The sequence below is a fragment of the Pongo abelii genome, chromosome 16 (genome assembly GCF_028885655.2).
Source record: "Pongo abelii isolate AG06213 chromosome 16, NHGRI_mPonAbe1-v2.0_pri, whole genome shotgun sequence".
Taxonomy (NCBI): Eukaryota; Metazoa; Chordata; class Mammalia; order Primates; family Hominidae; genus Pongo; species Pongo abelii.
The window spans coordinates 67,429,459-67,456,090 of record NC_072001.2 but is presented as its reverse complement, the minus strand read 5'-3'; the positions used below and the strand labels follow the sequence as shown (position 1 = coordinate 67,456,090).

The 26,632-nt window shown below is 43.8% G+C and overlaps 2 protein-coding genes across 11 annotated transcripts in view; both read left to right on the top strand.

The window, feature by feature from the left end:
- The first annotated feature begins 402 nt into the window (after positions 1-402).
- Positions 403-26,632, top strand: part of PCLAF (PCNA clamp associated factor) — a 101,953-nt gene continuing 75,723 nt past the window's right edge. The window contains exons 1-5 of one of the 10 annotated variants that reach the window (XR_010137480.1): positions 421-588; positions 873-953; positions 4,990-5,152; positions 15,823-15,924; positions 19,238-19,328. Coding sequence is in view for 6 of the 10 variants with exons in the window: in XM_003778474.4 (XP_003778522.1) it covers positions 543-588; positions 873-953; positions 4,990-5,152; positions 15,823-15,868 (336 nt within the window). In the remaining 4 variants the exon portion in view is untranslated. Of the gene's footprint in view, positions 589-872; positions 954-4,989; positions 5,153-7,098; positions 7,316-15,822; positions 17,274-17,592; positions 18,319-19,237; positions 19,329-26,632 lie in introns of those variants that run through there. The other 9 variants (XR_010137481.1, XR_008514128.2, XM_054532784.2 and 6 more) reach the window with 9 other exon arrangements.
- CSNK1G1 (casein kinase 1 gamma 1) overlaps positions 25,467-26,632 on the top strand; it is a 211,445-nt gene continuing 210,279 nt past the window's right edge. The window contains exon 1 of the mRNA XM_063716689.1: positions 25,467-25,645. The gene's annotated coding sequence lies outside the window, so the exon portion shown is untranslated. The remainder of the gene's footprint in view (positions 25,646-26,632) is intronic.

The following is a 26,632-nucleotide window of genomic DNA, read 5'->3' as shown; positions in this document are numbered from 1 at the left end:
AGTATGGATGCTGTACAAAGAGTTCATGCCTGGGGTACTAAAGGAAAGTTCTTAAGTTCTTTTAATTTTGATTTGCATCAAAAAGTCCGCTTAATTTCAGGTTTCATCTCCAGGAGTCAATCATTATGGACTTAAGGCTATAGTAACTTTTGAAGATCGTTTGTACTTCGCTGTCTTTGCTGGGTTTTCTTTTCTAAGCAGGCTTATTTCTGTAGTTCAGAAACTTAGCACCCACTTATCGGGTACCCCTGGAGAGTCCTGGTACCGCCCACCTGGGGCGCCTACGAATCCTAGGCCTTTGCGTGTTGATGGACGGATTCGCGCTACAAGAAGCCTTGCCGCTGTCACCATTGGGCATTGGCAATTGGTCCAGGGGGAACGGCGCGGAACCAATGGGAGCGGTGGCTTGGGAGAGTCCTTGGAGCGCGCGGGAAAGAGACCAATATAAACTGTGGCGGGATAGTTTTCGGGTCCTTGTCCAGTGAAACACCCTCGGCTGGGAAGTCAGTTCGTTCTCTCCTCTCCTCTCGTCTTGTTTGAACATGGTGCGGACTAAAGCAGACAGCGTTCCAGGCACTTACAGAAAAGGTGAGGCGATCGAGTGTGGTACTCGAGGGCGGGGGGTCCTCCCGGCAGCCTGGCCTCGGGCGACAGACGCCAGAGGTCCCCCTGGGCCCTGTGCGCCAAACTCATCTAGCTAGCCAGGGAGCAGCCGCCCGGCCCCTTTACCTTGAAGAGGAAGTCGCAGGGGCAGGGTAAGGTTATCCTGCTATTCTGGATCGCCAGGCTCTCCTCTCCAAGCGCTGGGTCCAGGACTCGGTGTCCGAACCCTCCTGCCCCGTCTGAACACCCTATTTTGCCTCTCTTCACAGTGGTGGCTGCTCGAGCCCCCAGGAAGGTGCTTGGTTCTTCCACCTCTGCCACTAATTCGACATCAGTTTCATCGAGGAAAGGTAAGAAGAGCCCTCCTAAAGTTAGGGGATCAGGCCTGGCACCTGCAAGCCCCTGGCTTGCCATGAATTTCTTTTTCTTGAGGTACTCACGCTCGAATTTCTTCCTTGTCCTGTGATATAATAAGAGAGGCTGGGCCTTTTGGCCGGCTAGGGTAGAGGTGAGGGGGAGGTCTCATGGAAGAGAATCTCAAACCTTGGAGTTAAGGACCGACACAGCTTATCTTCAAGCCTATTTTTCTTTTCTTTTCTTTTTTTAGACAGGGCCTCACTTTGTCGCTCAGGTTGGAGTGCAGTGGTGCAATCACTGGTCACTACAGCCTCCACTTATGGGGCTTAAGCAATCCTCCCACCTCAGCCTCCAAAGTAGCTGGGATTACAGGTGCATGCCACCACGCCGGGCTTTTTTTTTCTATTTTTTGTAGAGACGGGGGTCTCACTATGTTGCCTAAGCTGGTCTCAAACTCCTGGGCTCAAACAATCCTCCTACTGGGATTACAGGCATGAGCTACCACAACCAGCCTATCAATTTTTGTTTTTTGGTTTAGTATTTTCCTTTTCTTTCTTTCTTTCTTTTTTTGAGAGAGTCTTGCACTGTTGCACAGGCTGGAGTGCAATAGTGTGATCTTGGTTCACTGCAACCTCCGCCTCTCGGGTTCTCACGATTCTCCTGCCTCTGCCTCCTGAGTAGCTGGGATTACAGGTGCATGCCACCACACCCGGCTAATTTTTTTTGTATTTTTAGTAGAGATGGGGTTTCACTATGTTGGCCAGAGTGATCTCAAACTCCTGACCTCGTGATCTGCCTGCCTCAGCTTCCCAAAGTGATGGGAACACAGACGTGACCCACCACGCCTGGCTATTATTTTTCTTAATATTGACAGAGGCTATTTAAATATTGTTAGAGGCTATATTAAAGCCCCCTTATTAGATTAAGGGTTTGAACAATCGTTGACAGTGCTGAGTGCTCATTGCAATGTCTACTAAACTTTAATAAAAATGTTTTTGTTTTTGTTTGCTTGTTTTTCCTTTCTTCCTTACTCTTTTTTGTTTGTTTGTTTGTTTGAGTAGGATGTCTGTGGGTTTTTTCCAACTTTGCAGCTCCTAATACTGTCTTTGGGAGAGTAGGAGCGAAACCCAGCAAGGAAACTGGCTTCACGCTGCTCCTTCTGTGCGTGGAGTAGATGAGAAAATGCCCTGCCATCTGGTGCCTCATTCCTTTCAGTAGGAAATTTGGCAGACAGGGAGATTAACGCTACAAGATTTAATTAAGAATGTAAAGGGGAACACTGTTTAGGACTTCATGGGTTTTTAAGTCAATTCAAATTTCTCCCTATTTGAAACATTTCATTAGAAAACATTTACTATTTCTATCTCTTCAGATAAAAGGAAATAGAAGTTGATGAATTTTTTTTAGAGTAACTTATACCCTGTACCACTAGACTAAGTTTCTTTTTCTTTTCTTTTTTCTTTTTTTTTTTTTTTTTTGAGACAGGGTCTCACTCTGTTGTCCAGACTTGAGTGCAGTGGTGCAATCACAGCTTACTGCAGATTTGACCCCAGGGTTCAAATGATCCTCCCACTTCAGGCTCTTCCCAGGTAGCTGGGACTGCAGGCACATGCCACCACACACTCGCCTAATTTTTGTGTTTTTTGTAGAGACGGGGTTTCATCACATTGCCCAGGCTGGTCTCGAACTCCTGGGCTGAAGCAATCCACCCGCCTCAGCCTACCAAAGTGCTGGGATTACAGACGTGAGCCACCATGCCTGGCCTGATGAAATTTCATTAGAGCCGCATCCCATTGTCTGGTCCACTGTTGAATCACCAGAGCCAACTAAATAGGCCCTTACTGAATATATGTTGAATAAATGCATCCTTTAAGGCATTTAAAAAATCTCTATTTTTAATCCAAATAATTGAACGTATGAAATGGATAATATCCTTATTTTAAAGATAGGGAAATTTAATCTCTGGTTATGTAACTTGATAAAGGTCACACAACTAAATCAGCGGAGTTGGGTTTGAATCTGTTGCTGCTGTATGTTTTGTTTTGTTTTGTTTTGTTTTTGAGACAGAGTCCCGCTCTGTCACCCAGGCTGGAGTGCAGCTGCATGATCTCGGCTCGCTGCAACCTCCGCCTCCCGGGTTCAAGCAATTCTTCTGCCTCAGCCTCCTAAGTAGCTGGGATTACAGGCATGCACCACCATGCCTGGCTAAATTTTGTATCTTTAGTGGAGACAGGATTTCACCATGTTGGCCAGGCTGCTCTTGAACGCCTGACCTCATGATCCAACTGCCTTGGCCTCACAAAGCGCTGGGATTACAGGTGTGAGCCACCGCATCCAGCTGCTGCTGTATGTTTTCTAGTAGTAAAAGCATTCCTGTAAGGTTCCTTTGGGAAAATTGTGAACCAAAAGATCACTATCTTTTATATGCCATTCCTTCTTTTGGAGGCAAAGGCGGGAGGGTTGCCTCAGCCAGGAGTTTGAGACCAGCCTGGACAACATGGCAAAACCCCATTGCTATTTTTATAAATGTAAATAAATAAGTACAAACAATGTAACTTCAGAGTCTATATGGAAACAACTTTTGTAAGCATTCTTTAACAACTAGAGTTGTTAAAGCAAATGTTTTAGCTTAAAGCAAAAGATTTGCAGTAACTGACTAATTTGTTCCTGGTCATTACTTTATAAAAAGGCAAGAATTTTCCCTCACTTTCTCTTTATATTACTGTTGAAAAATAACCAGGAATTGGCTGGGCAGGGTGGCTTACGCTTGTAATCCCAGCACTTTGGGAGGCCAAGGCGGGCGGATCACGAGGTCAGGAGATCGAGACCATCCTGGCTAGCATGGTGAAACCCTGTCTCTACTAAAAATACAAAAAATTAGCCAGGCGTGGTGGCAGGCGCCTGTAGTCCCAACTGCTAGGAAGGCTGAGGCAGGAGAATGGCGTGAACCCGGGAGGCGGAGCTTGCAGCGAGCCGAGATCGTGCCACTGCACTCCAGCCTGGGTGACAGAGCAAGACTCTGTCTGCCCCCCCCAAAAAAACAAAAACAAAACAAAAATTAGCTGGGCGTGGTGGCGGGCACCTGTAATCCCTGCTACCTGGGAGGCTGAGGCAGGAGAATCACTTGAATCCGGGAGGCGGAGGTTACAGTAAGCCAAGATTGCGCCACTGCACTCCAGCCTGGGTGACAGAGCTAGACTCTGAAAAAAAAAAAAAAAAAAAAAAAAAACACCAGGAACTGGACTTCTCTTATGAACTGAAAAGGAGCCAGGTGCTTTGAAAAATGGAATCTACTTTTGTGGAGACTTTCACATTGCCTCTTATATGTGCTTTAACTAAATGACCTTAGTAAGTAAAATGTTGGCGCTTTATACTACATGGTCCTATCTTATAGTAGGAAAAAGTGTGTCAAACTTCAGTATGTCAGTACATACAAGAATATATATATATATATATTTTTTTTTATTTGAGACAGAATCTCACTCTGTTGCCAGACTGGAGTGTGCAGTGGTGGCGCAATCTCAGCTCACTGCAACCTCCGACTCTCTGGTTCAAGCGATTTTCCTGCCTCAGCCTCCCAAGTAGCTGGGAATACAGGCACCTGCCGCCACACCCAGCTAATTTTTGTATTTTTAGTAGAGACAGGGGTTTCATCATGTTGGCCAGGTTGGTCTTGAACTCCTGACCTTGTGATCCACCCTCTTCAGCCTCCCAAAGTGCTGGGATTACAGGCGTGAGCCACTGTGCCCGGCAACAGTATTTGAATAGCTCTGCTTGTGGACAAAATATAAAAATATTTTTCAGTTGTAAAAATTCTGTTACTACTGTTATTGCTAAGATAACCATCACACTGAGTTTATTGGTGGAATACAGCTTTATTGTGTCACATTTTCTAATTCTTTAAGTTGGATATCTTAAATATTGTTTAATACTTTTGAGAATTTGATGTTAAAGAAGGAATTAAGTTGTTTAAGGAATGGCAATTGTATTATTAGCACTTATCTAGTTCCATCTGTTTATATTTTACAGCTGAAAATAAATATGCAGGAGGGAATCCCGTTTGCGTGCGCCCAACTCCCAAGTGGCAAAAAGGAATTGGAGAATTCTTTAGGTTGTCCCCTAAAGATTCTGAAAAAGAGAATCAGATTCCTGAAGAGGCAGGAAGCAGTGGCTTAGGAAGAGCAAAGAGAAAGTAAGTTTTTATATTCTGGAATATAAAGAAAATATTCATCTCACGCCTGTAATCCCAGCACTTTGGGAGGCCGAGGCAGGAGGATCACTTGAGGCCAGGAGTTCGAAACCAGCCTGTCCAACATGGTGGAACCGTGTCTCTACTAAAAATACAAAATTAGATGGGCGTGGTGGTGCACACCTGTGGTCCTAGCTATTTGGGAGGCTCAAACAAAAGAATTGCTTGGTGCAGCAAACCATCATGCACACATATACCTATATAACAAACTTGCATGTTCTGCACGTGTATCTCATTTTCACGCCACTGCACTCCAGCCTGGGGGACAGAGTGAGACTCTGTCTCAAATAAAAAATTAATTAATTAATTAATTAATAAAATATCTTGAAAATAAAGGACAAATAGGATATTGAGTCAAGTTTCTCTTCGAGCTCACAAGAAAATGCAAAAAAAGTTTTTTAAAACTTCCTTCTTCTAATTTCTTATTATAACTCCCTCCCAAATTTCTTTTTTTTTTTTTTTCTGAGACGGAGTCTTGCTCTGTTGCCCAGGCCAGAGGGCAGTGGCGCTATCTCAGCTCACTGCAACCTCCGCCTCCCAGGTTCAAGCAATTTTCCTGCCTCAGCCTCCCAAGTAGCTGGGATTACAGGCACGCGCCACCACGCCCAGCTAATTTTTGTATTTTTAGTAGAGACAGGGTTTTCGCCTTGTTGGCCAGGCTGGTCTTGAACTCTTGACTTCGTGATCTACCCACCTTAGCCTCCCAAAGTACTGGGATTACAGGCCTGAGCCACTGCATCCAGCCAGCAAATTTCAAACATTAGTAAAAAGTATTCTTTTTACTCTTCCCAATCTCTCAAAGAGGATCAGTTCCCATTCACATAAGTGCTATGTCATTAACCATGAACTTAGTGTATTGAGTCTTTAATTTTTACTGTCTTTTTCCTTTAGGCTTTTCTTACAAGGCGATTTCCTTGTTGGCTTATATAGCTTGAATTCCGTTAATCCTGCCCCTTAAAAAACTACCAGTTCAACTTCCACAAGAAATATATAACCAGGCTGTGTGCGGTGGCTCATGCCTGTAATCCTAGCACTTTGGGAGGCTACAGTGGGCAGATCGCTTGAGCCCAGGAGTTCCAGACCAGCCTGGGCAACATGGTGAAACCCCTTCTCTACCAAAAGGGTGGTGGCGCCGCCTATAATCCCAGCCACTAGGGAGGCGGAGGTGGGAGAATCGCTTGACCCTAGGAGATGAAGGTTGCAGTGAGCCGAGATCCCGCCACTGTACTCCAGCATGGGTGGCAGAGTGAGGACCTGTCTCAAAAATAGGCCGGGCACAGTAGCTTACCCCTGTAATCCCAGCACTTTGGGAGTCCAAGGCAGGCAGATCACAAGATCAGGAGATCGAGACCATCCTGCAACATGGTGAAACCCCGTCTCTACTAAAAATACAAAAAATTAGCCGGGCGTGGTGGCACGTGCCTATAATCTCAGCTACTCGGGAGGCTGAGGCAGGAGAATTGCTTGAACCCGAGAGGTGTTGGTTGCAGTGAGCTGAGATCGCACCACTGCACTCCAGCCTGGGGGACAGAGTGAGACTCCATCTCAAAAAAAATCAAGTAAAATAAAAATAAAAAATGTGACCAATATGGAAAAGTTGGAAAATATAGAAATCCCCATCACCTAGAACCAACTAGGACTAATACCATGGTGTATTTTCTTTACAACTTCTCTGTAAGTACATGAGAATAGTGAAAAACAAAAAGTAGGGATAAAACTACACACATCAAACTTGGGGTGCAACCTTTAAAAAAAAAAAGTTTCCGAGTTTCATCTGTTGTATTTCATGAATATCTCATTCATTTTTTCCTTTTTTTCTTTCTTTCTTCCTTTTCTTTCTTTTCTTTTTTTTTTTTTTTTTGTTATGGGGGTCTCACTCTGTCACCCAGGTTGTAATGCAGTCGTCCAATCTTCGCTCACTTCAACCTCTGCCTCCTGGATTCGATTGGTTCTCCCACCTCAGCCTTCCAAGTAGCTGGAATTACAGGCATGTGCCATGGAGTTCAGCTAATTTTTTGTGTTTTTGGTAGAAATGAGGTTTCGCCACGTTGCCTAGGCTGGTCTCGAACTCTTGAGCTCAAGTAATCCACTTGCCTTGGCCTCCCACTGTGCTGGGATTACAGGCATAAGCTGCCACACCTGGCCAGTGTGCAAACCTTTTTTTTTTTTGAGACAGAGTTTCGCTCTGTTGCCCAGGCTGGAGTGCAGTGGTGCAATCTTGGCTCACTGCAACCTCCACCTCCCGGGTTCACACCAGTCGCCTCCCTCAGCCTCCCAAGTAGCTGGGACTACAGGCGCCCGCCACCACGCCCGGCTAATTTTGTTGTATTTTTAGTAGAGACGGGGTTTCACCATGCTAGCCAGGATGGTCTCGATCTCCTGACCTTGTGATCTGCCCGCCTCGGCCTCCCAAAGTGCTGGGATTACAGGCAAGAGCAACCACACCCAGCCACAAACTTTTTAAGAAGCTAATTAAACCATACCTTTTACATTTTTAATGACAGGAAAATGCTCACAATAATTGTTAACCCAAAATTCTGGATACAAAAGTACAATCTTTACTGTGTAAATACATGTATATGTACTATATGAAAATATACCAAATATCAATAATGCTTATCTCTGGGTAAAAACCTCTTCTCATACTCTGTGCTAACAACTTTTAACAAAAAATATGCATCACTTTTAAGAATCAAGAAAAATTTCTGAAGGTCATATGACAGAAAAAAAAAACAAGGGAAAAATCATGCCACTTGGGAAAAAAGATTCGAAACCTGCCTTTTTATAGATTTGTAATTAATAAGGTCCAGGCTTTCTAAACAACTTAAATGTTTTATTTCAAAACAAAGTACTTGCCTGGGTGTAGGAGGAAAGGGAGTGATGTCACTGCCATTATGATGCCCCTTGAATATAAGACCCTACTTGCTATCTCCCCTGCACCAGCCAGGAGCCACCCATCCTCCAAGCACACTGAGCAGCAAGCTGGACACACCGCACACTGATCCAAATGGGTAAGGGGATGGTGGCAATGCTCATTCTGGGTCTTCTACTTCTGGCGCTGCTCCTACCCGTGCAGGTTTCTTCATTTGTTCCTTTAACCAGCACGCCGGAAGCTACTGCAGCCGAGACCACAAAGCCCTCCAACAGTGCCCTACAGCCTACAGCCAGTCTCCTTGTGGTCTTGCTTGCCCTTCTACATCTCTACCATTAAGAGGCAGGTCAAGAAACAGCTACAGTTCTCCAACTCATACTCTAAAACCGAATCCAAATGGTGCCTAGAAGTTCAGTGTGGCAAGGAAAAACAGGTCTTCATCAAATCTACTAATTTCACTCCTTATTAACAGAGAAATGCTTGAGAGTCTCAAACTGGACTGCTTTAAAGAGCATCTGAAGGATTTGACTAGATGATAAATGCCAATATTAAATCTGTTGGAGTTTCATGTATAAGACGGAGGAGAAAGACAACATCAAAAATTAGTTAATGAGCTATGGAATGGAGATTCAGTTTTCATTTTAGTTTGTTAAATCTACAAGGCTGTAAAATGATTAGGTAATAGAAAAAGCTTCCATGATTCTATTTATTATATATGTGCATTGAAAGAAACTACCAGATGTTACTATAAATATTCTATGTATTGTTTCAGCCATCCTAATTTAGTGCTGATATGCTCTAGATTTACATTGCTAAGTTTTCACTCTTCTCTTGGGCACTTAACTCTGTTTCTTTTGTTTGTTTGTTTTGAGAAGGAGTCTCACTCTGTCGCCCCAGCTGGCGTGCAGTGGTACCATCTTGACTTACTGCAACCTTCGCCTCCTGGGTTCAAGCGATTTTCGTGCCTTTCTTAAGTAACTGGGATTACAGGCATGTGATACCACACCCAGCTAATTTTTGTATTTTTAGTAGAGATGGGATTTCACCATGTTGGCCAGGATGGTCTTGATCTCCTGACCTCGTGATCCGCCCGCCTCGGCCTCCGAAAGTGCTGGGATTACAGGCATGAGCCACTGCGCCTGGCCAAGGGCACTTAACTCTTTAGGGTTTTGGATTTGCCATTGCATTTGACTTTCTTTTTTTTTTTTTTTTTTGAGACGGAGTCTCACTCTGTCGCCCAGGCTGGGGTGCAGTGGCGCAATCTCGGCTCACTGCAAGCTCCGCCTCCTGGGTTCACACCATTCTCCTGCCTCAGCCTCCCCAGCAGCTGGGACTACAGGCGCACGCCGCCACGCCCGGCTAATTTTTTGTATTTTTAGTAGAGATGGAGTTTCACCATGTTAGCCAGGATGGTCTCCATCTCTTGACCTTGTGATCCACCCACCTCGGCCTCCCAAAGTGCTGGGATTACAGGGGTGAGCCATCGCACCCGGCCCTGCATTTTACTTTCTATGTGGTAACTGAAGTGTGCCAGAGCAATGATAGACTGGAATCTACTCCAAACCCAAGCATGACTAATTCTTGCATATACACTTAAAAGTGAAATAGTAGGCATTTCCTATCACCCATTCCAATTCAACAAGAATGCCAGATTTAGTTACTATACTTAACTGGATTCCAAAAATTAGAAGTGCATTGACTTCAAGTAATTTTAAAATAGTGCCTTTTTATCTTTGTATATGTCAAATAATTTTCACAACTTAAAAACTGATTTTTTTGTGTGCAGGAGGTGGGTTAAAATTTGATCTCCTTTGAAGGCATATTTGATTAATCTTGAAATTAAGAGGTGACTCTGTACATGTTGAATAATTTTTACAACTTAATAATTGACCATTTTTTGTGCAGGAGGTGGGTTAAAAAAGTTGATCTGGGCCAGGAGCGGTGGCTAATGCCTGTAATCCCAGCACTTTGGGAGGCCAAGGTGGGCGGATCACTAGAGGCCAGGAGTTTGAGACCATCCTGGCGAACGTGGTGAAACTCGGTCTCTACTAAAAATACAAAAATTAGCTGGGTGTGGTGTCACACACCTGTAATGCCAGCTACTCAGGAGGCTGAGGCATGAGAATCACTTGAACCCAGGAGGTGGAGTGAGCCAAGATTGCACCACTGCACTCCAGCCTGGGTGACAGAGCAAGACTCTGTCTCAAAAAAAATTGATCTGTTTTGAAGTCATATTTGATTAACCTTGAAATTAAGCGGTGGGCTGGGCGCGGTGGCTCACGCCTGTAATCCCAGTACTTTGGGAGGCCTAGGCGGGCGGATCACCTGAGATCAGGAGTTCGAGACCAACCTGCCCAAAATGGTGAAACCCCATCTGTACTAAAAATACAAATATTAACTGGGCCTGGTGGTGAGTGCCTGTAATCCCAGCTACTCAGGTGGCTGAAGCAGGACAATCACTTGAACTCAGGAGGCAGAGGTTGCGGTGAGCCGAGATCGCGCTGCACTCTGGCCTAGCCTGGGCAACAGAGTGAGACTTCGTCTCAAAAAAAAAAAAAAAGCCAAGTGCAGTGGCTCACACCTGTAATCCCAGCACTTTGGGAGGCCGAGGCGGGCAGATCACAAGGTCAGGAGATCAAGACCATCCTGGCTAACACAGTGAAACCCTGTCTCTACTAAAAATACAAAAAATTAGCCGGGCATGGTGGCAGGCGCCTGGAGTCCCAGCTACTCAGGAGGCTGAGGCAGGAGAATGTCGTGAACTCGGGAGGCGGAGCTTGCAGTGAGCCGAGATTGCGCTACTGCACTCCAGCCTGGGAGACAGAGTGAGACTCCGTCTCAAAAAAAAAAAAAAAAGAACATGAAATAAGCAAAATAACAAATCTGGTTCTGTATTTGCAAAGTGAAGACCAGAAATTTGTCTGCATTAAATTCACAATGCTTTGTGTTCTTTCTGTAAATACTTAAAAAAAAAAAAAAAAAAAAAAACTTTATGAGTCTGATTATCTACATTTGGGACACTTTCTATAATTAGTCAATATTTTTAGATAGAGCCTGGGCCTAAGCATAAGTGGACTTGATTCTGGTAAGTAAAACTTTTACAACTGCCTTGATGTATAGAAGCCTTTTTAGAAATAGACATGCCAGCCTGGGTGTGGTGGCTTGTGCCTGTAATCCCAACATTTTGAAAGTCCAAGGCAGGTGGATCACGTGAGGTAAGGAGTTCGAGACCAGCCTGGCCAACACGGCGAAACCCCCGTCTCTACTAAAAATACAAAAATTAGCTGGGCTTGGTGGCAGGCGCCCGTAATCCCTGCTACTCTGGAGGCTGAGGCAGGAGAATCGCTTGAACTCGGGAGGCGGAGGTTGCAGTGAGCCAAGATCATGCCATTGCACTCCAGCCTGGGCAACAGAGCGATAATCCGTCTCAAAATAAATTAAATAAATAAATAAATAAATAAATAAACACTCCATGAGGCCAGGCATGCCCAGCACTTTGGGAGACTGAAGGGGGAGGATTGCTTGAGCCCAGGAGTTTGAGACCAGCTTGGGCAACATAATGAGACCATGTCACTGCAAAAAAAAAAAAAATTAGGTGGGCATGGTGGTGTACACCTGTAGTCCTGACTACTCTGGAGGTTAAGGTGGAATTCGAGGCTGCAGTGAGTTATGATTGTGCCACTGAACTCCAGCCTGGGTGACAGAGCCAGATTGTGTTTCTATTAAAAAAAAAAAGGACACTCCATGAAATCTTTGGTTCACATGGTCACACACTGATGCTTAGTTGTTCCTGTATCCCATATGGCCATAGTAGCTTTAATAAGTCTTAAGGCAATATTTGCCATCTTTAGAAACCTACATGGGAACAAGCAGATCTAACAGATCTTGACCTATGGTATGTGTGACTGAACAGTCCCTTTTGCTTCTTATTTGTATATTCTATATCTGTTACATCTGTTTTGGATTGTACCTTATGTTTGGAATGGATTTTCATTGAACACAAACTAGGTGAAAATAGATGGCTGAAAGAGTAATTAAAACAAAGTATTTGACATATGAAAACATATAAAATATTAAGAATTATGCATTACAAAAATTAGCCGGGTATGGTGGCACATGCATGTGATCTCAGCTACTGGGGAGGCTGAGATAGGAGAATCACTTGAACCTGGGAGGCAGAGGTTGCAGTGAGCTGAGATCACTGCACTCCAGCCTTGGCAACAAAGTAAGACTCCATCTCAAAAAAAAGAAATTATTCAGTGCTGTTCATAAGCTCATTTAGTAAATGGTAATTGAGTGTCTATGATCCATGTTGTGAGATTAGCAGCAATTAAATCTTAGGCTTTGTTGTTATATCACTATCATGATTTCTGGTTTCCATAAAAATCAACAACCAAAGGGATACCCTTTTTTTTTTAGAGACAGGATTTTTTTTTTTTTTTTTTTTAAAGAGACAGGATTTTGCTCTGTTACTCAGGCTTGAGTGCGGTGGTGAGATCATAGCTCGCTGTAGCCTTGACCTCTTGTACTCAAGCAATTTTCCCACTTCAGCCTCCTGAATAGCTAGGACTATAGATGCATGCCATTGCTCCTGGCTAATTTTAAATTTTTAGTAGAGACCAGGCCTTGCTATGTTGCCTAGGCTGGTCTTGAACTCCTGGGCTCAAGTAATCCTAACACCTCAGCCTCCCAAAGTGTTGGGATTACGGGCCTGAGCCATGATGCCTGGCCCCAGAGGGATACATTTTGGATAAATCTTTTTAATAGGCTTGCTTTCCTGATCCAATAAATTTCTTCTAGTTCTCTGTCATTGTCTGGCACCATTCTTCGTTGTTCTTTTTTCCAATAGGAACAAGCTGATAGTCAAGACTAGCTTTAGAATATATTTCAGACTTCTTGAATTACTTGTGACTTACATTAAGGAAAGAAAATATTTGGCAATATAGCCAAATGTGACTGTAACACTGATCATCACAGGAATAAAACCTATATTATAGCCTTCCCACCGTATGAAAAGAGATTACACATATATTCTCATAAAGAACTTTAATCCATGGTATTATAAAATCTGTGACATAAACCTAGGTAATAGAGGTTTGTATTATTTCTTTAGGTCCTGTTCTTAGATTTGCCATTGTTTAGGAGCATTGTAATTACCCCTTTATTGAAAAAATAAATGAGTTTATTAGAAGGATTTATGATATAAACTCTCTATGGAATATGGTTATTCCCATGGCCTTATTTTTCTCCCAAAGGCAGGGTAAACTCCCAGCAGTTGCGTGAGGGAAGAGTCAGAATCAAGAAAGACTATCTACTTAAACCTTTAACAGAGTTATGATGCCTAAAGTAAATCAGGCGCTTGCCCAAAGGAAGTCTGGGTTATGATAATGTTCATTTGTTAATTTGATTTAATTTCCAGGAAAATACAATGAAGATATCTTTGTTATCTAATACTGAATTAATGATAATCTTTTTTTGTTTTTGTTTTTGTTTTTGAGACAGAGTTTTTGCTCTTGTTGCCCAGGCTGGAGTCCACCTCCTGGGTTCAAGCGATTCTTCTGCCTCAGCCTCCTGAGTAGCTGGGATTACAGGCACGCATCACCATGCCCAGCTAATTTTTTTTGTATTTTTAGTAGAGACAGGGTTTCATTATGTTGGCTAGACTGGTCTCGAACTCCTGACCTCAGATGATCCACCTGCCTTGGCCTCCCAAAGTGCTGGGATTACAGGCGTGAGCCACCGCGCCGGGCCAACGATAATCTTATACCAAATCTGAGTGCCTTCATTTTCACTTCCTTCTTTCACTACCTGGTTCTGCCCATCAAGGATTGCTGGATCTAATTTGAAAACCAAGAATTTTAGAGTAGATCTCACAAATCTTTGTCAGCTCTAATAAACCAAAAAAAAAAAAGTAGTTTTTGATTAAGTTTTGAATTGACTTTTCCTCCATAAAAAGTGTAATGAGGCTGGGCACGGTGGCTCATGCCTGTAATCCCAGCACTATGAGAGGCCAAGACAGGCAGATTATGAAGTCAAGAGATCAAGACCATCCTTGCCAACATGGTGAAACCATGTCTCTACTAAAAATACAAAAAAATTAGGTGGGCGTGGTGGCACGTGCCTGTAGTCCCAGCTACTCGGGAGGCTAAGGCAGGAGAATCACTTGAACCTGGGAGGCAGAGGTTGCAGTGAGCTGAGATCGCACCACTGCACTCCAGCCTGGCGACACAGCAACACCCCGTCTCAAAAAAAAAAACTATAAAGGGTACAAAATGACTTTGTTTTTTGTTTTGTTTTTTGGGGTTTTTTTGAGACGGAGTTTTGCTCTTGTTGCCCAGGCTGGAGTGCAATGGTTCAGTTTTGGCTCATGGCAACCTCTGCCTCCTAGGTTCAAGTGATTCTCCTGGCTGAGCCTCCCAAGTAGCTGGGATTACAGGCACCTGCTACCATGCCCAGCTAATTTTTGTATTTTTAGTAGAGATGGGTTTCACCATGTTGGCCAGGCTGGTCTCGAACTTGGGACCTCAGATGATCCATCCGCCTCTGCCTCCCAAAGTGCTGAGATTAGAGGCATGAGCTACAGGGCCCTGCCTGACTTTGGGATAATGTAAATTATTTTTCAAAAGCTACAACTATTCTATGCTAACAATTTTGGGGTTTTTCTTTTTTCTTCTTCTTTTTTTGTTTTATTGACACAGAGACCTGCTCTGCTTCCCAGGCTGGAGTGCAGTGGCACAATCAATCATGGCTCACTGCAACCTTGAAGTGATCCTCCTGCCTCAGCCTCCTGAGTAGCTGGAACTGTAGGGATGTGCCACCACGACCAACTAATTTTTTTCTTTTTTTTTTAGACAGGGTCTCTGTCCCCCAGGCTGGAGTGCAATGGCACAGTCTCAGCTCACTTCAACCTCCACCCACCATGCTCAAGCGATTCTCCTGCCTTAGCCTCCCAAGTAGCTGGGATTACAGGCACACACCACCACTGCCCGGCTATTTTTGTATTTTTAGTAGAGATGGGGTTTCACCATATTGGCTAGGCTGGTCTCGAATTCCTGACCTCAAATGTTCCACCCAACTTGGCCTCCCAAAGTGCTGGGATTACAGGCGTGAGCCACTGACCCCAGCCTGATTTTTTATTTTTTGTAGAGATGGGGTGTCACTAAGTTGCCCAGGTTGGTCTCAAACTCTTGGGCTCAAGCAATCCTCCTTCCTCATCCTCCCAAAGTGCTGGGATTATGAGTGTAAGTCACTGTGTCTGGCCAATTTGGGGTTTTTCCTAATTAGTTAATGTAATCACATGGTTCAAAAGAGTATATATAGTCAAATGACAACTTGCTATATGTTTTCTCTGCTAAAGTGGATTGGTTAATTTTTTTACTTTTTGTAACCACAAAGTTCTTGCTGAAGGATTATATTGTTTATCAATCCATTTAATAACATGTTGAAATAATATGCTATATAAATAGATTCTTTTTTTAATAAAAATGACAACATAGTCTAAAGGAGAAACACTGATTCTGCAAATTAACAGGCAAATACATTGTTAAAAATTTTGTTGCATTAATACTTGAAATTTGTAGGTGTTTGTTAATTAATGAAGTTTAATTTTCTTTCATTTCTAGTCATTAGACCAGATCTACTGCACTATTAATTAATGTTCCTGATTTATATAGGTTTGTAACTATTTTTTTCAAACAGTTGATACTGGGATGGCTATTGATGTTCTCTCTTCTTTTCACAGAGCATGTCCTTTGCAACCTGATCACACAAATGATGAAAAAGAATAGAACTTTCTCATTCATCTTTGAATAACGTCTCCTTGTTTACCCTGGTATTCTAGAATGTAATGTGTTTGTTCCAATTAGCTTTGTTGAAAAGGCATTTAATTAAAAAATTTAGGTTTAAATTTAGATGTTCAAAAGTAGTTGTGAAATTTGAGAATTTGTAAGACTAATTATGGTAACTTAGCTTAGTATTCAATATAATGCATTGTTTGGTTTGTTTTACCAAATTAAGTGTCTTGTTCTTGCTAAAATCAAGTCATTGCATTGTGTTCTAATTACAAGTATGTTGTATTTGAGATTTGCTTAGATTGTTGTACTGCTGCCATTTTTATTGGTGTTTGATTTTTGGAATGGTGCCATATTGTCACTCCTTCTACTTGCTTTAAAAAGCAGAGTTAGATTTTTGCACATTAAAAAAATTCAGTATTAATTAAACATTACTTACTCTACCCTTTTTTTGGCAAGGAGGACAAATATGCAATGTTGGAAAACCTTGGATGGATATCTTCTCTTTAAAAAAATGTAAAGATAATTTGGTCTTGAGGGTTTAAACAGTTGATAATGTCTCTACAACAACAATAAGAAAAAAGATAAAATACTACGATAGAATCATGGTGGGCACAGTGGCTTCTCAGGAGGCTGAGGAGGGAGGTTTGCTTGAGTCCAGTAGTTGGAGACCAGCCCAGGCAACATAGCGAAACCCTATCTCTAAAAAAATTTTTAAAAAGGCCAAGTGCAGTGGCTCACACCTGTAATCCCAGCACTTTGGGAGGCCGAGGCAGGTGGATCACCTGAGATAGGAGTTCAAGACCAGCCTGGCCAACATGGTGAAACTCTGTCACTACTAAAAATGAAAAAATGAGCCAGGCATGGTGGCACATGCCTGTAATCCCAGCTACTCAGGAGGCTGAGACAGGAGAATTGCTTGAACCTGGGAGGCGGAGGTTGCAGTGAGCCGAGATTGTGCCACTGCGCTCCAGCCTGAACAACAGAGTGAGACAATGTCTTAAAAAAAAAAAAAAGAAAGAAAAGAAAAAAATATATATTTATATATGAACAATAATAAAAAATTAGCCTGGCATGGTGGCACGCACAGTGGAACCAGATCCTGTCTCTTAAAAGAAATTTTCCTAGGATTTGCATTTGATTCGCTATCATAAAATATAATTTTAAAGTTGGAAGTCAATATAACATGAAAGGCAAATCATGCCATAAACCTATAGGCATAGCAAAACTCCTAAGAGCTACTATGACATTTTTCAACATAACCAGAGGTATAATTGAAGAAGTGGGTATAATATTCCTCATCACACTTTTTGCAGCAGCCTTTTGTCAAAATTAATCATATTTTAGTAGGCATATTTTTCTGAAATATGTTTGTAATAAATGCACACTTATTTTTACAATATACTATCCATTTGTGTGCTTCCTAAAATTATGTCCTATTTTATTCTTTCCAAATACAAATCAGAGCATTGACCTGATTTTAACACCTTCCAAACTGTTTGAGTCCTAATGATTGTAGATTATATTTTTTGCTTTGTCTTTTAGAGGTGGATATTACTAAACAGAATGTTACTGAATTGGGAGCTGAGTTTCTAAAATCCCAAGTACTTATTCGATAATTAGGTTTATTTTTAAGGAGTAGTTTAAACAAAATATCTTAAAGTCAAGTTTTAATGGGTCTGACACTTCATTTGCTATTTTTCTTTTCTTTTCTTTTTTAGATGGAGTCTCGCTCTGTCACCCAGGCCAGAGTGCAGTGGCATGATCTTGGCTCACAACAACTTCTGCCTCCCAGGTTCAAGCGATTCTCCTACCTCAGACTCTGGAGTAGCTGGGAATACAGGCGCTCGCCACCACGCCTGGCTAATTTTTGCATTTTTAGTAGAGGCGGGGTTTCACCATGTTGGCCAGGTTGGTCTCCAACTCCCAACTCCTGACCTCAGGTGATCTGCCTGACTGGGCCTCCCAAAGTGCTGGGATTTTTTTTTTTTTTTTTTTTTTTTTTTTTTGAGACAGTCTCACTCTGTTGCCCAGGCTGGAGTGCAGTGGCGCAATCTTGGCTCACTACAAGCTCCACCTCCCGGGTTTACACCATTCTCCTGCCTCAGCCTCCCTAGTAGCTGGGACTACAGCTGCCCGCCACCATGCCCAGCTAATTGTTTTTGTATTTTTAGTAGAGACGGGGTTTCATCCTGTTAGCCAGGATGGTCTTGATCTCCTGACGTCGTGATCCGCCCGCCTCAGCCTCCCAAAATGCTGGGATTACAGGTGTGAGTCACTGCACCCGGCCAAGATTCAAATTTTTTAGAAACAATTACATGCCTAAATTCAACTTCAGTCTGGGAGCAGTGGCTCACGCCTATAATCCCAGCACTTTGGGAGGCCGAGGCAGGTGAATCACCTGAGGTCAGGAGTTCGAGACCAGCCTGGCCAACATGGTGAAACCCTGACTCTACTAAAAGTGCAAAAAAAGGCTGGGCATGGTGGCTCACGCCTATAATCCTAGCACTTTGGGAGGCCAAGGTGGGCAGATCACCTGAGGTCAGGGGTTCAAGACCAGCCTGGTCAACATGACAAAACCCCATTTCTACCAAAAATACAAAAATTAGCCAGGTGTGATGGCGGGCACCTATAATCCCAGCTACTCAGGAGGCTGAGGCAGGAGAATCACTTGAACCCAGGAGGCAGAGGTTGCAGTGAGCCGAGATCACGCCACTGCACTCCAGGCTGGGTGACAGAATGAGACTCTATCTCAAAAAATAAATAAATTAATTAATTAAATAAATAAATAATAAAAATGCAAAAATTAGCTGGGCATGGTGGTGCATGCCTGTAGTCCCAATTACTCGGGAGGCTGAGGCAGGAGAATCACTTGAACCTGGGAGGTGGAGGTTGTAGTGAGCCGAGATCATGCCGCTGCACTCCAGCCTGGGCCACAGAGTGGGACTCCGTCTCAAAAAAAAAAAAAAAAAAAAAAATTTCAAATATATATCTGATGATGTCTCACTTTGATTAGGCAAATTTATACATAATGTTTCCTTTTCAAAGCATTTTCAAAATGTAGCATGGCAACTTAGCTTTTCTAAACAGAAGGGAAGTATAGACCCCTTCTTTTCATTGAAACTGAATTAAAAAGTAAAATCTACCCATTAAGAAGATAGTTAAACTAAGGTTGATTGATTGATTGATTGACTGATTTTGAGGCAGGGTCTTACTCTATTGCCTAGGCCAGAGTGCAGTGGTGTGATCTCAGCTCACTGCAGCCTCAATCTCCCTTGCTCAAATGATCCTCCTGCCTCAGCCTCCTGAGTAGCTGGGATTAAGGCACGCGCCACCACGCCCAGCTAATTTTTAATTCTTTTTTAGATATGTGGTCTTGTTCTGTCACAAGCTGGTCTTGAACCCCTGGGCTCAAGCGATCCTCCTGCCTCAACCTCCGAAACTGCTGGGGTTAAAGGTATGAGCCACCATGCCCAGCCAAAACCAAGGTTTTAATTTTGTACCCTTCTTCACAAAGTTAGTCTGGTTTTTTTTTTTTGTTTATTTTTTTTTTGAGATGGAGTTTTGCTCTTGTTGCCCAGGCTGGAGTGCAATGGTGCGATCTCGGCTCACCGCAACCTCTGCCTCCCAGGTTCAAGTGATCCTTCTGCCTCAGCCTCCTGAGTAGCTGGGATTACAGGCATGTGCCACCATGCCAGGCTAATTTTGTATTTTTAGTAGAGATGAGGTTTTTCCATGTTGGTCAGGCTGGTCTCGAACTCCGGACCTCAGGTGATCCACCCGCCTCAGCCTCCCAAAGTGTTGGGATTATAGGCATGAACCACCGCGCACAGCTTGTTTTTTTTTCTTTTAATGCACTATTCAAATTATTAATGCTAGTGTTACTCCTGACCAGATAATGATTAAAACTACTCTGGAATTTTTGAATGCTAGAGCATTGTGAGCATCATATGTATTTTGTTTCCATAGTTTTACAAAGGAAGAGCAAATACTCAAGAGAAAATGATAAAGAGAGCTCAAAGACTTATTTAAAAGATGTCAAATGCTTATTATTTTTTCCCCCTCATCTCTCCCATGAGATTCTAAAAACAGTAGAATTTTGCCCAGGTGCAGTGACTCACACCTGTACTCCCAGCACTTTTGGAGGCTGAGGCGAGAGGATCGCTTGAACTCAGGAGTTTGAGACCAGCCTGGGCAACATAGACCTCATCTCTACAAATAATTAAAAAATTAGCTGGGCATGGTGGCACACATCTGTGGTCCCGGCTACTTTGTAGGCTGAGGTGGGAGAATTGCTTAAGTCCAGGTGGTTGAGGCTGCAGTGAGTCATGATCACATCACTGCACTCTAACCTGCTCAACAAAGGGAGACCCTGTCTCAACAGACAAAAACATGGAATATAAAGCCTAAACTAAATGCACTTTTCTCATGTGTACACTGCTTACAAATTCTACTGTACTTAGAATCTTCAAGCTAACTCACTTTCAGAAAAAAAATGTTCAACTGAGCCTTGGTTCAACCATCATTGTTATAATGGTTTCTTTTACCTTTGAGAATAGCATATGAAAGTGGGAGAGAGATTACAGGTATGAGCCACTGTGCCCGGCCACAGCCTTCAATTATTTAGATAATTGTTATATCTTTAGCCTTCCTAAGGCTGTTATGTCTTCAAGCTTTCTAAGCATTAACATTTGATGGTTTATATCATGTGTATCCTAAGTGACTTTCTCTGAGTCCCTTGTGTAAGGGACTATGTCTTTTATATTGTATATTGCCTAGGCACATAAATGGTAAGTTTGGCTAAATTTCTTCTTATTGACTCCACACATTCATTAATTGTTAGACTCTAGTTTTGGTATTTTATTTTATTTTATTTTTTATTTTTTGAGACAGAGTCTGGCTCTGTCACCCAGGCTGGAGTTCAGTGGTGTGATCTCGGCTCACTGCAACCTCCACCTCCCAGGTTCTCCTGCTTCAGCCTCCCAAGTAGCTGGGATTACAGGCACCCACCACCACACCCGGCTAATTTTTTGTATTTTTTTTTAGTAGGGACAGGCTGGTCTGAAACTCCTGACCTCAAGTGATCCACCCACCTTGGCATGAGCCACTCTGCCTGGCCTAGTTCTGGTATTTTATGTTTGAAGATGCCAATGTAACTCTAACAATATTTAAATATTAATTCCTGTAGTAATATTTAAATATTAATAATTGTGTTACAGCATATTGGGTTTCCCCAATATACATTAGATATGTTAAGTTTTTAAATGATTACCAAGGGCAATAAAAAAAATGAAGACAGCTCAAGAGAGTGGGAGAAAAGTTTGGAAGTCCCATGTTGATCTGTAGGATGAAGGTACTGTACTGACTTAATGAGGGCTATTTGAGATCTGGCCCAGATCTGAGAACACTGCCTTATAGTTCATATTAAGAATATGGATTCATGGGCTGGGTGCGGTGGCTCACGCTTGTAATCCCAGCAATTTGGGAGGCCGAGGTGGGCCGATCAGGAGGTCAGAAGATCGAGACCATCCTGGCTAACACGGTGAAACCCCATCTCTACTAAAAATACAAAAAATTAGCCGGCCGTAGTGGTGGGCGCCTGTAGTCCCAGCTACTCAGGAGGCTGAGGCAGGAGAATGGTGTGAACCTGGGAGACGGAGCTTGCAGTGAGCCCACATCACGCCACTGCACTCCAGCCTGGGAGACAGAGTGAGACTCTGTCTCAAAAAAAAAAAAAAGAATACGGATTCATGGCCGGGTGTGGTAGTTCACGCCTGTAATCCAAGCACTTTGGGAGGCTAAGGCCTCCAGGAGTTCAAGATCAGCCTAGGCAACAAAATGAGACCCCTTCTCTACAAAAAATACAAAAATTAGCCAGGTGTGGTGGTTCACACCTATAATCCCAGCACTTTGGGAGGCTGAGGCAAGAGGATTGCTTGAGCTCAGGAGTTCAAGACCAGCCTGGGCAACATAGTGAGATCCCATCTCTACAAAAAATACAAAAATTAGCTGAGTGTGGTCGCACACTGCACGCCTGTAGTCCCAGCTATTTGGGAGGCTGAGGTAGAAGGATCGCTTGAGCCTACGAGGTGAAGGCTGCAGTAAGCCAAGATCGTGCCACTGCACTCCAGCCTGGGTGACAGAGTGAGACCCTGTCTAAAAAGAAAAAAAAAAGAGAGACTATGGATTCCCCACAAAAATTACAAAAGTGTAGTTAAACTCACATACCTAATTTTAGGTGGGGTTTGTATTATCTATCTTTAGAGATCTCAAAGCAATGAGTATGTTGAAAATAATAGAATAGAGGACATGTGATGAATTAGGAGTCAAGCCAGTTATTCATACACCTATACAAAAGTGCCTGGAGTTTTTAAAAAAAAGCTGTAGGAAGAGAGGATGTAAACAAATGCTGCTTATAAATCATTTTTCTTCAGGCAGTGGGTAAAATGAGTGATGCATAGGAATTTGCATTTCTACATTGGCTTACACTATCACATTTAATCGTAACTATTGATTTTTTTAATAAAATATTTCTTTCTATAGAACACATTTATTATTTACAATAATCATGTTTTAATTTTTTGAAACATCCTAGTCGATCATAGTTTTAGATATGTTGTTGTTCATTGAGCTCATTTTATTTACTATTTCAAAGTTTTTTGATATTTAAACCTGTTTGGCAATTGAAATACCAAGCTCTGTTTTGTCAGGGTAACATGTTTACTACTTGTCACTTTCAGCCAGGTTTTTTTTTTTTTTTTTTTCCTTGGAGACGGAGTCTTGCTCTGTCCCAGGCTGGAGTGCAATGGCACGATCTCGGCTCACTGCAACCTCTGCCTCCTGGGTTCAAGCGATTCTCCTGCCTCAGCCTCCCAAGTAGCTGGGATTATAGGCATCCGCCACCATGCCCGGCTAATTTTTTTTTTTTTTTTTTTTGTATTTTTGTTAGAGATGGGGTTTCTCCATGTTGGCCAGGCTGGTCTCAAACTTCTGACCTCAGATGACCCACCCTCCTTGGCCTCCCAAAGTGCTGGGGTTACAGGTGTGAGCCACTGCATCCCGCCCAGGTTTTTAAAGGAACAATTAGTGGATGAGCTGAAATTCCATTTGAATTGTGCATGTGTGTATACTCCCACATGTATTCATGTCAATGGCAGAGGTGGAAATGTATTAAACATCCTTTTGACCCATTTGAGTTTGAAGTGATTTCCTAAAGGTTTTGCTGAAGTGATTGCCTATGGTGAATCAATTTAACCCTGTCTCATGCATACAGGAAACCAATAGACGTGGTGTTTCGTTTAAGTGACCAAAGCTCATTTCCTCTCTTCCCCAGTTAAGGTGGATAACGGTTCAATTTTGGTGTCTATAAAGAGGTTATCATGACCAATAAAATTAGAGCCTGCCGTGGCAAGTATATTCACTGCCATGGAATAGAAAACAAATTTAGGAGCTACTGTTAAGCATTCTGCTTGTAAGAAGACCTATTTAAGATAGGAAAACCAAATGAAGATTTTTACTCATTTTTCTCTGAATGCCCAACTGCATTTCTCTGAATATTTACTTGCCATAACGATATGGGTTCTTTTCCTTTTTTTTTTCTTTTTTTTGAAACGGAGTCTCGCTCTGTTGCCCAGGCTGGAGTGCAATGGCGCAGTCTCGGCTCACTGCAACCTCCGCCTTCTGGGTTCAAATGATTCTCATGCCTCAGCCTCCCGAGTAGGTGGGATCACAGGTGCCCACCACCACGCCCAGCTAATTTTTGTATTTTTAGTAGAGACGGGGTTTCACCAGTTTGGCCAGGCTGGTCTTGAACTCCTTACCTCAGGTGATCCGCAGGCCTCGGCCTCCCAAAGTGCTGAGATTACAGGCGTGAGCCACCGCACCCGGCCCCCAGATACGAGTTGTTTTTCTCGAGTATTACTTTGTTGACTTTTACCCCAACCATTCATTTTCCCAATAGTTTCAAACCCCAAATCACCCAGACACAGTAAATGAGGTCTCTTTTCTTATCCATAGTGTTGGTATGAAAGTTTATTTTAAAGGTTTTTTTTTGTTTTGTTTTGAGACGGAGTCTAGCTCTGTCGCCAGGCTGGAGTGCAGTGGTGCGGTCTCGGCTCACTGCAACCTCCGCCTCCCGCGTTCCCGCGATTCTCCTGCCTCAGCCTCCCGAGTAGCTGGGACTGCAGGCACACGCCACCACGCCCGGCTAATTATTGTTTGTTTGTTTGTTTATTTATTATTATTTTTGATATTATTTTGATATTTATTATTATTATTTATTTATTATTATATTTGAGCCTGGCTCTGTCGCCAGGCTGGAGTGCCATTGGAGTGCAATGGCAGGATCTCGGCTCACTGCAATCTCCGCCTCCCGGGTTCAAGCAATTCCCCTGCCTCAGCCTCCCGTGTAACTGGGACTGCAGGCACGTACCACCACCCCCAGCCAATTTTTTGTATTTTAGTAGAGACGGGGTTTCACCATGTTGGCCAGGATGGTCTCCATCTCCTGACCTCGTGATCTGCTCGCCACGGCCTCCCAAAGTGCTTACAGGAGGACTACAGGCGTGAGCCACCGCGCCCGGCCCATTTTCGTATTTTTAGTAGAGACGGAGTTTCACCATGTTGGCCAGGATGGTCTCCATCTCCTGACCTCGTGATCCGCTAGCCTCGACTTCCCAAAGTGTTGGGATTACAGGTGTGAGCCACCGCGCCCGGCAGATTTTGAGTTTTGAGTGGAGGATTAGACAGTCTTCTTCCTTCCCAAATTTGATTATGGGCTCCCTTTAGCCTTTTTCTTTGTTTTCTGTCTTTTTCTCCCTCCCCCCGCCCGCGCGAGGCGCAGTCTCAAGAGGTCCTGAGAACATGTGCCCTGCTCTCTGTTTTAAGGATTAAAATAACTGCCGAGTTACATTGAATCTTTTTTGCGTATTCCATTTGGCTAGGTTAATTCCAGACCTTACACAAACATGTGCAGCTCTTACAAAATGTAGGTGAAGACAACATTTTTCTAACCATTCAGCTTCATGGGCTGTCACAGGAGAACTAAGTGCATGAAAAACCTTTCACGACATTGAAAGAAATTTTTAAAATCTGGTTGAAACACAATTAAAAATCCACAAGAGGGAGATGCTTGCTAAACCGTCAGAAAATAATTCCCTCGAGGGACCTGAGAGAGGAGGCTTAGGAACAGCCACTGGGTCAGCCACGGGATTAAGGGTGGGAGGGAGCAGGAGTATATAGAGACGGGGGGCTTGGTGGAGGAGTACAGTTGAAGGGAAAAGCGAGATGGGTTTCGTGCCTCTGGAAGCGAAGCGTGTACTCGGTCTAAGATCTTGAGCAGAAGGTAAGAGCGTGTTGCCAAAGCAGAGCTCAGTGCTCCCGATATATCTTCTGGTAGTCCCAGAAGAAATGGGGGTGGGTTGCTTTGAAGGCACTTCCGCTTAGCAACCCCACGCGGTTGCTAAGGAGGGGGCAGCCGTGGGGATAACCCGGAAGTGATGGTGTCAGTTTATCGCTGCCTGCTCAAAGTTTGTCCTATTAGGCGCGCCAGGGTACTCTGCGGCTCCGGGACGAGGGCGGGGCCCCGCTAGTGGTTCCGGTTCGGCTCCAGCCGCCCCTCGGCTCCTCGTCTTCCCCCTCCCCTCCGCCTTCTCCCCTCCCTCCCGCTCCTGGGAAAGAGAGAAACCACCGCTGTGGGTGGGTAGAGAAGCACTTGGCGCCTAGGGGAAGGGACCGCGCCCGCCTCATTTGCGCCTTGCAGCACTGCTGGACCAGGTACCTGCCCCGGCTTCGTCGGGGTTCTGTAGGCTGAAGTCTGAGGGGGTGTGTGTGTGTCTGAGGGGGTTGGTGGGGGACCCTTTCCTGGGTGTGAGTGGGGGACGCCGGGATCCCGGGTGGGGCGCAGGCTGGCGTTTGTGTCTGTGGAGGGTTGCGGGGGCGGAATGGAGGGGCTGAGGGACACAGCGGGTGGAGAGTTTCGGTTAGCGGGGTAGAGGTAGGCGGAGGAGGTGCCCCTTCCGAGAAACTGACTCCGGCCGATGTGGACCGGGAGTTTGCTACCTGGAGGGCTTATTCTGAAAGGGGGAGCATCCTCCGGGAGCCAAAAGGAGGGCACAGATCTCCTCAGGGTGACTGGGGCAATCCCGTGCTTCCATTGCCCTCTTTCCCTACCCACCCCGCTGGGACAGAGCTGGACTTCGAGGGTTGTGGGGGTTCTGAGTCGACGGGGCATCGCGGGGAGCCGCCCTTGGCGGAGCTTAGGGCACAAGAGTGGGTAATGAGACTTTCCTGTACCCAACTTCCGTACGCTTCCCCCACTTCTTCCTTTACTGTTCCCTCGCCCCCCACGTCCTACAGGAGCAGTGTCCCCCAAGTGGGCAGGCATCACAATGTAAAAGAGAGTGGAACTGGGTTTGTTGCCCCTAAATGATACTTAAGATGTTTGGAAAGTGCCTGAATGACATATTCAACCAAGTCTCCCAGCTCGATATTAATTCCGGTATAAATTACCTTAGAAAAGTGGAATTCTGAAAAGCGTTTAACAATAGACTAGTCCAGGTGTAGTCTTGTGTAGTAGTTGTACGTGTTTACTTAAAAAAAATGGACTGGGGAAACCATATAGATGTATCAGAGGTCTAGGCAAGACATGTTAAGGCAAGGCTTTTCCAACCTCTTTCTTACCTGCCACTAAACCTGCCCTAATTTAAATGAAATAGAAAGATCATCTTCATTTTTGTTTCAATCAGTGACTGAATACTAGGT